The 14,479-nt window shown below is 40.3% G+C and overlaps 1 protein-coding gene across 2 annotated transcripts in view; it reads left to right on the forward strand.

Annotated features, from left to right (window-relative positions):
- Positions 1-12,027, forward strand: part of SERPINI1 (serpin family I member 1) — a 69,077-nt gene extending 57,050 nt beyond the window's left edge. For both annotated transcript variants that reach the window (XM_026499099.4, XM_057306757.1), the window contains exons 7-9: positions 9,678-9,764; positions 11,389-11,478; positions 11,710-12,027. In XM_026499099.4, the coding sequence (XP_026354884.1) occupies positions 9,678-9,764; positions 11,389-11,478; positions 11,710-11,786 (254 nt within the window). In that variant the 3' untranslated portion in view covers positions 11,787-12,027. The remainder of the gene's footprint in view (positions 1-9,677; positions 9,765-11,388; positions 11,479-11,709) is intronic.
- Positions 12,028-14,479: the final 2,452 nt, after the last annotated feature.

Genomic DNA, 14,479 nt, shown 5'->3' on the forward strand with positions numbered 1-14,479 from the left:
ATTTAATAACTCTTCATGAGTCAGTTGGTGTGAGCACAGGACCAGGTCATAAAAATGAAGACATGACTAAGATATCATATCTGCTGTAAAGAAGGACACAGACTTGTGGGGAGAAAGACATAGACAGTTGGATTTAATACGAAGAAGCATGACAGAAATGCCTTATTGGAGCGGTGTGTCCAGGACACACCAGGACAATTGTGTCCTCCAGGGAACATCTGGCAATAGCTGGAGACCTTTTGGGTTGTCACGACTGGGGAGAGGTACTGATATGTATCTGGTAAAGGCTGGGGGTGCGTCTACATATGCCTAATGCACAGGACACAGCCCACAACAAAGAACAATCCAGCCCCAAATGTCAATAGTGATGAATCAAGAAACCCCACACTACGGAAAGCATTGTGGAGGCAGAGAGGGAAAAGAAAGTCAGCAGGCAGAATGGGAGCTTATTCGTTCAAAAGATGGAGGGGGAGAATATAAGTATGCAGTTAAGCTTTCAAATGCATTGAACATTTTTGAATAATGTCTTAGAAAATGATAGCAATGGTTGCCTCTAGAATACAGAACAGAGGCTCCCAAATGAGAGAGGAGATTTTGTTTCATCTATCGCTGTGCACTGTTGGGGATTTTGCCTTCGGTATGTATTACTTCTTCAGTTAAAACTCTTACTTGAAAACTGGGAAAAACCTTAAAAAATTGCACTTAGAATTTGTAAATTCAAAAGCACCCAGGAAACAATTCAGTACTATTGTGACAGTACTCATTCCTAAATTATGCAATGAAATTTTATCTTTCTTTAAAAATAGCAAATATATGTTAGCAGTGGAAAAACAATCCTGCTCCACATTTTCTTGCTTCTGGAAAAATTGAGTGACTTGAGAGTCCTTTGCTAAGACCTCTTGAATCCACTCTTTCATTCTGTATCCCACGGCATCCACCTTTATTTCAGACTCTCATTACTGCTGCCCCTGACGATTTCGATAGCCCCCTAAACGGTTTCCAATCTCTTTTCCATCTAATCCGTCTTCTCTACCACTGCCAAGATTAATCACCTTAAAACCCGCTCTCAGGTCCTCCCAGTTCCTGTTCAAAGCCTCCCTTCAGTCTGCTGTGCCCTGCCCACTGCTCTGCAGGGCATTCAGACCTCAGCTCCCTCCGCCTTAACGCCGGCTGATTCCTTGCACACAGCTTTTGCTGCGCCTCACGTCTCCCCAGGGCCCCAGTTTTATAAAATCTCTCCCACCCAAAACATCTCCTGAATGGATCTTCAGCTCAGACATCCCCAATTTCATCAAGCCACATGATTACACCAACCAGAAGTAATAGCTCCTTCGTAAATTCTACGGCATTCTGTACTTCTGCTTATGCTGCATATCACATCTGATTTCACATTATCATTATTTATGCATCGGATATCTTTTGCCAGAATTTAAACCTCTCCAAGATTGATCCCTATGTGTGTTCAGGGAGCACACAGCTCTTTTCTGCCTCGTACTCACTGAATGAAGAAATGAATAAGATGAGATGCTCTGTATTTATTGTGCTTATTTTTTTTCATCTCAATTTGATGTCCGTGGCTTTTGTCGTGAAATTCCGTTAACATAAAACATAGTCAGACTCATACAGTAAACATGGAATCTAGAGACTGCTGAGAGTCATTTTCTTCTCAGGCTCGATGTAAAAGGCTCATCTAGTTGCAGAGAGGCTCCTGTTATAGAGTAGGGATGTTTTTGTAATGGAAATGAATGACTGTCAGCATTTGGGTTAATAGATAATCCTCTTGGAAGGTGGAAAGGGAAGGAGAAAGAGACAACTAAATCCTTCAGCACAAAGTACAAGCTTTAATAAAGGAGCCAGTAAAATAAAGGAATTAAGAAGACACAGCAAAAGCCACATTCAGGTCGGACTCAAGTGCTTAGATTTATGCCAGACTGACTCTTCCATCCTGCCCTGTTTGTTCGGCTCCTCCTTGCACCCGTAAGTCAGAGGACTGTGTTTCTCTTCCAGAGCCCCACCTGCACTTCCCCTCTCCTTTCTTGCCTGGGCTATTGTAACAGCTAACAAACTTGATGGTCCTGCCCCTAGCCGTTTCCTCATCTGATTCACGCTTTACAGGTCCTGCACAGATATCTTCTAAAATCAAAGCAGATGTGCCCTGTTACTTCTGGATGGAGCCCAGGCTCTCCAGCCTCATAGTCCAAGCTCTTAAAATCGGGTGTATCCCTTGCCCTCCCCCCCTCCTTATGATGTAAGCAGGTTCCAATAGGACCTTCAAGTCCTTGCTGCTGCTTGTCTCACTTGACAAGTATAATCCTTTGCTTGGAATGCGCTTGCGTGATTCTCTGACTTTCCCTTTTCTGCTTATCCTTCAAGAACCAGCCCAAATGGCACCGCCTCCAAGAAGCTTTCCCTGATATCTCTCCCTTTCAAATGGTTTACTTTCCCTCATCTGGGCTATTGTGGTGCAAAGTGCTATCACAGGTTCTACCTTTTCCTTAGATTGTTTGTTCACATACCTGTCTCTGATCTCAGAGCTCCTCAGTAGCAAGGGCTGTGTCATAGATGACTTCTGTCCTCAGAGCCCAGCATGGTGTGGAGACTGGGACAGATGCTGGGGGGGGGGTGCGTGCGGTTGGAAGTGGTGCTGGGCCCGCCTCGCTCCAAGTGTGGAGGCTTCTCTCAAACCCCTGGCCCTCCTCACTCTCCTCGCTCCAGCCATACAGGCCTTCTTTTGGGTCCTTGAACACACCTGGCTTGTATCTGCCTCTACACTAGCTTTTCCCTCTGCTGGAAACTACCTTCAGGTGTTCCCATGGCAGGCTCCTTTGTATTCCTTAGGTCCCAGCCAAGTTGACCTTCTCAGATATGTCTTTCCCAACACCTCAGGTCAAGAAGGTCCTCTTCCCTGCCCTCATCACCAGCCAACACATCACCTCATCTTGCTTCTCAGTAACACTGACCAGACCCTGAAATTGTGGCCATTGCTCAATTTGTATTTTTATTGTCATTGTTATTTAATTTCTGCTTTCCTCCTCTTAGGAAGGAACTGTTTAGTTCACCAGAGTAAATCCAGTGTGTATCAATGATGTCTGGCACATGAGAGGTGCTTCGTACCTGAATAATGAATGAATGAATGCATGAATGAATCAGTAGTCTATAACAACATTTCTCCAGAAAACCAACCAACCAACCAACCAAACAAGATTCCTACCTTGAAGGAGCTCAAATTGTACAAACCTTTCTAAAGTTCATGGGTGGGGCTGAAGCTAAAAATATTTCAGCAACTCAAGTACAGAGACGCTTTTGGTATTCTCGGGTTCTGTTATGGAACTCTCTTCATTTTGTTATTTTAAGCATGTCCTTGGTGACGCAGAAATCTATTTCGATGGGCTGTGTTCAGGAACAGTGCCGCGAGGAAGCGGTGGCACGCACTGGTATGATGGCCGCCCCGCCACGTCGTCTTCATCACACATACCCCGAGCCTTTGGTGCCCGCACAATATCTCAGACGAACAGAGAGCTTGATAAATATTTGCTCAGTGACTGAATGAACGCCTTAGTATTTTGCCCTGCTTTCTTCAGAAGAGCTTGAATTATTGCCCAGCTCTTCTCTGGGAAACCTAGGGTTTGCTGGCCCCGTTCCCATCGTATCCTTTGTGAAAAGCCGGCTCCTCACTGCCCAGAGGAAAGTTACTTGGCAGCAATGTCTGCTGTGGCCAGAAGAGAAAAGACTGCTTGGGGCCAGCGTATGGATTTTTTTTTTTTTTTTTTTTGCCTGTAGTTTTGTCTTTGATTTATTTATTTTCTTTTTTAGAGAACAATGAACTTTTCTCTAATTGATAAGACAGGCTCATCAGTGTAAATCTCCTTCACCCCCTCCCATTCTGGTCCATCAAATATGGTGCTTCCTTGGTACCCAGCAGTGTGCACAGAATTGCAGGGAGGGGATAAATTGGATGAGCACATCCACACCCTTAAGGAGTAGGTGTGTGTGCTCGCGGGAAGGACGGCCTTGATCGGCACATCATTACATCAGGATGAGCAACTTTGTAGGACAAGCATAGGAAGCTTGCGCTGTATGCCACGATTGGGCGGCCGCAGACCCATTCTCGTTGAAACCACTTTCAGCTTACATTTGAATGTGACTGCTTGAAGTTTGTCCCCAGAGAGAAAGGTTTCGTTTTCTTTTTCTCCCCCTCAGGATTTGTGATGTGATTTCTTTGTCGCATTTTCTCCTACTGGTGTATCTAAAGGGATGGCGGTTTTCTATAACTTGAGAGTCCTCAGGTCTCACTTACATCTGCAGATGTTTGCTGTCTGTCGTGCAGCAGTCCATCACCCCTGGGAGTTGGAACATTGGATTCAGTCTTTGTGCTGCTGTCTTTGACATATAGATGATGCCGCCGGCCTGCTGGATCCCATCCCCTAGCTCTTCTACTCAATTGGATTTTTAAGTCTTTTAGCCTGTGCATGGTCTTTGTGTTCTTTCCCTCCCTAGTGCTGTTGTCCATCCATTTTCCTAGAGCGTCTACTTTGGATTAGTGTCATATGTTTTATTTATTACAAGAATACACTTTATAGCCACACCTGTGAACAGAATTGGGGTCATGGTGCCCTTAGAGGGACAACGGTCTTACAATAGGAAATAGCTAGTCCCTTTCATTGAACAATTACTAAGTTCCTGTTTATTCTAGGTGAAATGCTGGGAACTTGCACATGACCACGAAACTCTCTTTTAGTTCAGTTATTAGGGCCACCAAATGCTAGAAGCCAGGCACACGACGGGCAGTGGCACAGTCCTTGCCTTCAGGAATTTGACAGTCCAGGGAGAGAGATAGATGCAGTATGGGAATCAGAGCCTGGGTTCAGTAGGAAAGAGTGGTCCATTCTGCTTGGTGGAGAACAGTAATCCAAAGAGAGCAGAAAAGGCCTGCTAGGCCTCGAAGCTGAGCTGCAGAAATAGATTGGGTATCTGACTGTACAGGGTTGAGGGAGTTTGTGGGGAAGCAAAGACACAGAAGTGAGCGAGGGTGGTATGTTTAGGGGACTGCAGTTCAAGTAGCCTGGAACCCAGGGTGTGGGATGAAGCACGCTAAATGAGTGACGCGTGCGCAACCTCTCGGAGACCCTCACGCTGCACCCGAGGTCTGTGGGTACGCAGTATACAGAAGGCAAGGTGGGAGGCAGAGCCAGCACAAGTGGGAGACAGGGTTTTAAGTAGGGTTGTAGTGGCATAAACTGGCTTGTGTCTGATGAGATCACCCCAGAGGAAGGCTTGGTGTGAAATGGAGGCAGTTACAGCAGTTCTCAACTGCTGTCATTACACACTGTGACGTCCCTTGAAAACTCATTTTAAAAACGTATTTGCATACATTGCTGGGTTTAACTTTCTGATTAAAAAAACAAAACAAAACTTTTATCTCTACATTAATAGGTGAGCTTGGCCTATGATTTTCTTTTCTTAGATGGCCCTGGTTCAATTTTAGTATCAAGGTAAGATTATCCATAGATGACTTAGATTGCTTTTATTCTCTTTTTAGAGTTGAAAACAGATTTATAACAGAAAACCCTATCTTTTCCTTGAAGGATTGGTTAAATCACCTAGAAAATCATCTAGGCTTGGATTTTTTTTTTTTTAAAGACAGGGGGAGGAGGGGAGGGCCAGAGGGAGAGAGAGAGAGAGAGAGAGAGAGAGAATCCCAAGCAGGCTCCAGGTCCAGTGCAGAGCCCAACGCAGGGCTTGATCTCACAACCATGAGATCATGACCTAAACTGAAATCCAGTCAGACGCTTAAACCACTGAGCCACCAGGTGTCCCTAGGCTCACATTCTTTAATTTTGAGGAGGGAAGAAGTTTTCTCTACTAATTCAGCTACTTTAATGGTTACTGGATTACTCAGATATTCTATTTTTTCTTCATTCAATTTTATAATTTATACATTTCTATAAAATTGTCTGATTGATGGCAAATGTCTTTATTTTCAAAATTATCTGCATAAAGAAGCACAAGAATCTTTTGGGGAGATGGAAATATTCTGTATCTTATTTGTGGATGTGGTTCAAAACTTACCGGGGGCTCCTGGGTGGCTCAGTCGGTTAAGCGTCTGCCTTCAGCTCGGGTCACGATCCAAGGGTCCTGGGATCAAGTCCCACACTGGGCTCCCTGCTCAGCGGGGAGCCTGCTTCTCCCTCTGCTTTGCCACTCGGCCTGCTTGTGAGCTTGCTCTCCCTCTCTCTGACAAATAAATAAATACTATCTTTAAAAAAACGCAAAAACTTACCAAATTGTGGTGTGGCTTGTAAGATATATTTTGCTGTCCTCTATTGTAATTCTTATACTGTAAATACATGCAGTTTACAATAAATAGGTCACACCTCATAAGCTGGTTCACATACATCTGCAGGAAATGATACAAAGTATTTTTTGTGATTTTAAAAAATTCTCTCTGTATCTTTAGACATGTTCTCTTTTGTCTTCATATTGTTTATTTGGGTGGTCTCTTCTTCCTGAACCTTGTTAAAGGTTTGTCCATTTCATAATCTTCTAAATAACTAGCTCTGTGGGAAGAACCCTCAGCATCCTTGCTTTCTTGATCTCTCCGCCACGGTGCCTTGCACCCCTCCCCAACCTCTCACCATTTCGTGCGGGTCCATGAAGGCGTATAGGAGGTTAGATGACTGCAGAAGGGTACCTTTGTGGCAAAAGCCAGCATTGAAGGGATGAGATTCCTTCTTTCAAGGTGTCTAGTGCAGTCAACGGATCAGGCTCAGGAGCTAGGAGGCAGTTTCCTCTGCTCAAGTCGACATGGCTCAAGTATCATTCGGTGACTATGAGAACTCCCCTCAGAATAGGTAAAGAGGGCTTAGCTGGCAATGTGGATACTCATTACCCTTTAGGAAGTACATTCTGTCACTTTGGCATTCAGGGCCGTAATACTGGCTCTTGGTGCCTGACCCCACCTTCACTGGCAGACTGAACGAAATGGGTAGCAGGATATGAAAAATAATATAGCATCAGTTAACTACTAAATAGTTAATATATTTTTCTGTCTTGGAATTCATGTGTTTGTTTCACCAGCTAAATATATCTGACTAGTTACTTAATGCAATTTATATTGTTCTTTTTATTTGTTTTTTTTTTTTTTAAGATTTTATTTATTTATTCGACAGAGATAGAGACAGCCAGTGAGAGAGAGAACACAAGCAGGGGGAGTGGGAGAGGAAGAAGCAGGCTCATAGGAAGAGCCTGATGTGGGGCTCGATCCCATAATGCCGGGATCACGCCCTGAGCCGAAGGCAGACGCTTAACCGCTGTGCCACCCAGGCGCCCCTGTTCTTTTTATTTGTTGAAAAAAAAAACTAGTCTTCTGGATTTGAGGGAGCTAATTATACTTAATTGTTTAATGTAAAAGCTCTATTGCTTTTTATTTTTCTTCTAGTCATCAAATGCATTCTAGAAGAAAATATCATAATATGTGAGACAGACTCTTTCAAAATGCAATCCTTATATCTTAATACTAAATATAAGCTGAGAAAGTAATATCCCTATTAAAAGTGTATTCAGAGTTGCCACTCAGTAGTCTTGGGCTTATTCAAAATAAGCAGGTGCTGTGCAACAGATGTACCAAAAACATTGTTGAACACTATTCCCTATCAGTATAAGATAATTATGTGTTTTTGAAAACTTGAAAGAAAAATGTATGTTGTGGGTAGGACTTGGTTACTGACAAAGTCTTACTAAGTAACCTAATGGGAAATGCACTGTGCTTTTACTAAATGGTGCATCAGCCACAAGATTATCTTAAATTTGAATTCGACCTCCTGGAATGGAAAAAGGGGGTGGGGGTGGGGGCAGAAACTTGAGTAATCTTGTATCTTGCTTCCTTGTGCTATTTTTCTTTTTATGTATTTGAACCATCTTTTGTTCATTTTGTTTCAGTCTTGGGGACAAAAGTTGGAAGCCCAACACTGAAAGCTATTGCGTAGTTTGCTGTGGTTGCCCTAACAAAGTCCCCCAGACTGGGGGGTTTGAACAACAGATGTTTGTTTTCTCATGATTCTGGGGGCAGGACATCTGAGATCAAGATGTCTTCAGGCTTGGTATCTTCTCAGGCCTCTCTCCTTGGCTTGTAGATGTCTGTCTTCTCATAGTGTATTAACATTCTCCAGATAAACAGGACCAACAGGGTGTGTGTGTGCATTTATATAGAGAGATATATCTATATCTATACAGAGAAAGAGACAGACAGAGAGACTGAGAGATTTACTTTAAGGAACTGGCTTGCACACTTGTGAAATTTAAAATCTGCTGGGTGGGCTGGCAAGTTGGAGATTAAGGGAAGAGTCCAAAGGCAGTCAAATGGCACAATTCCTTTTTGCTTAGAAGTCAGTCTTTGCTCTAAAGCCTTCAGCTGGGGGTGCCTCAGTGGCTCAGTTGGGTAAGCTCCTGCCGTCAGCTCAGGTCATGATCCCAGGGTCCTGGGATCGCGCACAGAATGGCGCTCTCTACTCAGCGGGGAGTCTGCTACTCCCTCTCCCTCTGCCTGCCGCTCCCCCTGCGTGTGCTCTCTGTCTCTCTGTCAAATAAATAAATAAAATCTTAAAAAAATAAATAAAGCCTTCAGCTGATTGGATAAGGCCCCCCACATCACAAGGGCAATCTGCTTTACTCAAAGTCCACCAATGTAAATGTTAATCTCATCCAAAAAAAAACATCTTTGTGTAAAACATCCAGAATAATAGTTTGACCAAATATCTGGGCACAGATATCTTGGCCCAGCCAGGTTGACACATAAAATTAGCCATCAGACATGGTCTTCCCTCTCTATCTCTCTGTGTCTGAATTTCCTCTTCCTACAAAGACATCAGTTATATTGGAGTAGGGCCAGCCCTAATGACTTCATTTTAACCTAAGACTCTATCTCTAAATACATTCATAGTCGGAAGTCTTGGGGGCTAGAACTTCAACACATGAATTTTGAGAGAACACCATTCAGCCCATTACAGCCATTAATTTAAAAGTAAACATACATAGAAAGACAACTCGAAGGGAGAATGAGACCTCCTAATACTGAAAATATGTTATTTCCTCTGACTTTAGGATAAGGCATGTTTGTGAACCCTCAGATAAGCCAAATAACTGGAATGGAAAGTAACTTATTAATATTCACATTTCTACAATCCAGCAGTCAAATTTGTTTTTCTTTGCCAAGGCTATTTCTATTATCAGAGTAATTAGAGATTAGATTTTTAAAAACTTCTTACTCTGGTTATATCTGGATTTCACCTGTTTTCATTTTGTGCTTTAAAAATTTCAGATTAGAGTGCAACTTGTGAGATGTTTTTATCTTGAGTTATGAACTAATTTGAAGTTGCTATTAAAAACAGAGCCACATTTCTGCTTTCTCTGGCAATATAAGAAATAAACAATGGGAAAATTACCAATAAAAATGAAAGGAAACATTAACAAGAGAATATAAAATAAGGACAAATAGAAAACACATCTTCAAGGCTTCTCTGAAATCATAATATAATCTGACGACATTATCTCTTCTATTTTATATGAGTACCTTAAGTCCCTTGTATTTTCCAAAGCTGTTTGAATAAAGGGTAAAATGCTCCTCTATTTCTGATACTGAAGAAATTCTTCTTTTCTCTCTCTCTCTCTCTCTTTTTTAGATAACAAGGAGATTTTCCTTTCTAAAGCAATTCACAAGTCCTTCATCGAGGTTAATGAAGAAGGCTCGGAAGCTGCTGCAACCTCAGGTGCCAAGTTATAATTTTCTACAATCTTCTCACATTTTTTTGATTTGTATTTTTAAAACAATTTTGGCCGGGGTGAGATGAGGGTCATTTTTAGAACAAAGCTAAAAAACACTGACTCTGCTTTAACTCAGAAATCAAGCTAATGCTGAACGAGCTAGAATTTTCTAAATAGAATATGAAGCATGCACTTACCTCCAGTGCCCTGACACAGAGTAACTCCCACCCCTAATGAGAGGCAGGAGGACATTGGCGGCTCTGTGGGACAGATTTCCCCCATGTGCTGCCTGTTTAAATATTTTAAATATTTTCTTGTCGCCCATTTAAACATTCTTCTTCTTACCTAATTACTTGTGGAAACTAGTTTTTTGTTGTTTTTTTTTTTTAGATTTTATTTATTGGTCTGAGATAGAACACAAGTGGGGGAGAGGGGCAGAGGGAGAGGGAGAAGCAGACTCCCCGCTGAGCAGGGAGCCCAACCAGCTGGATTCCAGGACCCTGAGAGCCTAACCTCAGCTGAAGGCAGATGCTTAATGGACTGAGCCACCCAGGCGCCCCTGGAAACTAGTTCTTAATTTTGTCAAAAGTTTTAATTTTTTAAAAGCACACACATAAACAAGACATAATAGTTTTAAATAATTTTAACCGAATAATGCTGAAAAATAATTTTAAATAAATAATTCTAAAATTTTGACTCAAATCATGTGTTCAAACAAAATGTTAAATGTCCTTGATTATTTTGATTGTTCTGATTTCCCCAGTTAAATGAGAATGATTTTTTTCAATGACTTTTATTTATTTATTTATTTATTTATTTATTTATTTATTTGGATTTGTTTCAATCTCATGTTCAACTGCTATGTTCAAATTTTAGTAGGATTTTTCCTTTCTCTGGTAGAATGTAACCTATCATTTTTTAAAATTTCTGCATACATTTGTCCACTAAAAGAATATCACCAGTTAAAACAGTGTTTTTAGGAGGAAATAGAAACACAGTAGTCTTAGGCATCACGAAAGCTTAAAATCTTACATAATTTAATCTTGACCTTTTCCTGACAATGAATCACCCTGCAGCAACTATAAAATGATTATCCCATAATAAGCATCTCAGGGGAATTCAGTTTCCCAGCTGTAGGAAACATCATGCTTCTCTTACTGTGTATTTTCCCTTTAATCACTGCCATTCTGGCCACTTACTAAAAGCCTGGCTTGCTTGCTATGTAAAAATCCCCATTTTAGACAAAAGGAAATAATGATTTGGGAATATAAAGAAACTTGGTTTTTTGTTTGGGGTGTTTGTTAATTCTCCCCCTTTCCTTAGCTCAAAGGTCATTTTGGTAAAGCCATATGTATCTATGTGAAACTGAGAATAAAAATTTAGTAACAGGCAGAATATATTTTTCTAGTATTTTTGGCGGAATGGAGGTAGGAAACTGTGTGTGCATGTGTGTGTTTAAAGATCAAGTAGAAATGTTACCACCTTTACAATTTTTTCTCTCTTTAAGTCTCTAAAATTTTGTTTCCTGTAAATTGTTGCCTTTGCATTACAGTAGATGGTTTTAAAAGAAATCACTTGTTAGTCTTTGCACATGCACAGACATGTAATTACTTTCTCCCTGCACTGTAGGAATGATTGCCATTAGTAGGATGGCTGTGCTGTATCCTCAAGTTATTGTCGACCATCCGTTTTTCTTTCTTATCAGGAACAGGAGAACAGGTAAGTCTGTAAGGAGAACAGAAGTTTATTTATAGGCCGAAAAGAGATAATTTATTAAAATTGAGAGCATTTTTTCCATATTACTTATCAGATAATTTCTAATGTTCAAATTATTTTTTTAAAAAGAGAATTATTTATATTTTTAGAACACTGCTGATTGTCAGCAAGAAGGAAAGTAAATAGCCCCTTTTTTTTTCACACCCTGTTTTGTTCACTTCCGACCCAATGCAGGTACAGTCCTCTTCATGGGACGAGTCATGCATCCTGAAACAATGAACACCAGTGGACATGATTTTGAGGAACTCTAAATCATTTCATATGCAAAATAGTAACTAAACACGTTATGTTTGCAACTGGTATATTTAAGATTTGTGTTTTACAGTATATCTTATGATAATATTTAAAAGTAGTTCCAGAAAAAACAATGTATGTAAATTATACGCCAACTTGTCAAGGAATGTGATCAGTGTCATTGAGGTCATAGTCCTGTGCTGTCATTGTGTCTGTTGCGCTGGTATTTAAAATAAAAGTACATATTGATCATGTGAACAACTCTGTTTTCATTTCACAAATTGTAGTATAAGGATACTTCTAGGTAAGATTTGGAAATGGTGATGTTTGGGGACATCTTAAATCTTTCATAAAATCATGCAAAAGCAAAGCAGTGGAGTCCGTTGGCACTATTACACTCGCCGTAATAAGCAATAACAGGTCAGAGGAGGACAAGCACTCCCGCAAGCTTCTAATTGTTATTTCTCCGACGATGGTGTGTAGTGTAGAATAAAAGAATGTAAACTGAACATCTTCTGTAGGCTCCATGATAAAACCTGATAGAAAAGAACAGGACTATGCAAACCCCTAGATTGTGGCTCCAGCTTATTTACGAGGTCTTTAAAAACCCACTGGGCTTCAGCAGCCTGATGTAGATTAGAAACCTGGTGTATCACCATGTTTTGCGGCTGCAGGTAAAATCCAAATTACAACAAAGTTCCCAAAAGTCCCCAAATAAGCCATATGAGCAAATTAATAATAAAAATATGCCCTTTGATAGGTCACCAAAAAATTAACGAGAAAAACCATGCGAGGGCAGATACTGGAAACTGGCAGGTCAGGGGCTGAATGCTGCCCTCAGAAATGTTCTTGTTCTTGTTTGTCCCTGTGGAGGGTTTTTATGTTTTGAACTTGAATGTCTGTAATTAGGGTATCACAGTCCTGGTTTCTCCCATTGGTCACCTGATGGCACTTGGATGCATTTGTGTTTGGGACCCCTGGAGAGTTATAGTAAGTACTTTGCAGAATATAGTCGTCTTTTTTCCTAGTACAAGTAGTCAATTCCAGTGGGGGCACTGCCCACATCTGAAGGTCTCCAGTGAATGACTTGGTTATCCTTTGGCTGAGACAATGATATTCCTTGGGGCAAAGGGATGGGTGGGGAAGGAGCTAAGGGAAAATTATTTCATCAGGTTTCATGAATGGAACCAGGCCCATATGACACCACATTTTTGATTCTATGATTAAGGGTTGCAAAAAGTTTGAAACATTTTCAGAACTTAACAGAAACAATTTGCATGTGACTCTCCTGCGTGTTAGGTATTTTGCTATGATTTGGAGCTGTCAACAAGAACTGATATTATCACTAACTTTAATTCTGTTTAGGGGAATAATTGTTTGAGGAAACCAGGCTTGGCCCCATACCTACTGAATTCTAAACTCTGGGGAAAACCTTGAAAATCTATGTTTTTAACAAGTTCCCTTGGTGATTTTGTTACACACTAAATCTTAAATATCACAAAAATGAAGGATATGCGTGGAATGCTTACTTATATAGTAGTTGTTTAGATATAGTTAATTTATAGAAAATTAGACCAATCAATAAAGTACCCTAAAGTATCATAGCTTCTTAAACTTTAAGTGTAAGGGAGTAACCTGGGGATCTTATTAAAAATGCAGGCTTTTGTTTAGTAGGTCTGGGGTGAGACCTGAAATTCTGCATTTCTCACAAGCTCCCAGGTGATGTGATTGCTATTGGTACGTGGACTCAGGCTGGCATCAAAACTCCACATAATATAAGGTTTGCATGTTTGATACTTTTATATGTAGAAACAAAAGCTGTATACTATTCACACAACTTGGAGAGATTTAGAGGGTGGGGTAGTAGTCTACATTAAAAATGCAGTGCACTTACACAAAAAGAGAAAAAAATGGTTTTATTCTAAAGCTTCTTTTTTCATGTATGTACTGTGGAAAAATGCAGACTTCCTCTACCTATTAGAACACTTGAAATATATTCTTTAAAAATATAGAGACATTTATAGGCAATATGCACAAAAAATTTATGAATACCCAAGGACACAATGCTTAACACTGAATCTTTTACAGCTTATGTTTTCAGAAGACTTATAGTTTATTCATAAAGCCGAGATTGTTGTAGAACAGTGCTCTTGTTTTCATTTAGCATGTACACAGATTGGGCTAACTGGTGTTGGTTCAGTATTGATACTCGGAGTTTGTGATATTCTTTGTTACCATATCACTACTTGTTAAGCGTTACATATATTGCTATATCTGTATGTCCATCAGTCAACTAAATGAGTTACCTGTAAGGAAGAGTAAACATCATTAGACAAGCGTATGAATCTTATAATGCCCCAAGTGCAATTTTTATTAGCTGATAGAAGAGTAAACTCCACCATTCAGAATGTTTACCTTAAAATATTTCAATACAATTTAGATACCCCTTAAATGAAAATGGATTCTGCCTTGTTATTAACATGTCTGTGGAGTGCGTAAAAATAGAATACTTGATAGTACCAGCTTTTTCCTATTGTTGGACTTTATAATTTCTTTAACATCTTCTATTCTGTTAAAAAGGTAACATTTCATAGCTCAGCTCCATTTCCCATAAAAAGTGTAGTTGATCACACACATTGTACACAGCTTACGGAAATTTCTTTCTCTTTGAATATATATTTTGGGAAGAAATCAACAATTATATATCTTT

The sequence above is a fragment of the Ursus arctos genome, unplaced genomic scaffold, assembly GCF_023065955.2.
Source record: "Ursus arctos isolate Adak ecotype North America unplaced genomic scaffold, UrsArc2.0 scaffold_4, whole genome shotgun sequence".
In the NCBI taxonomy this organism is placed as follows: Eukaryota; Metazoa; Chordata; class Mammalia; order Carnivora; family Ursidae; genus Ursus; species Ursus arctos.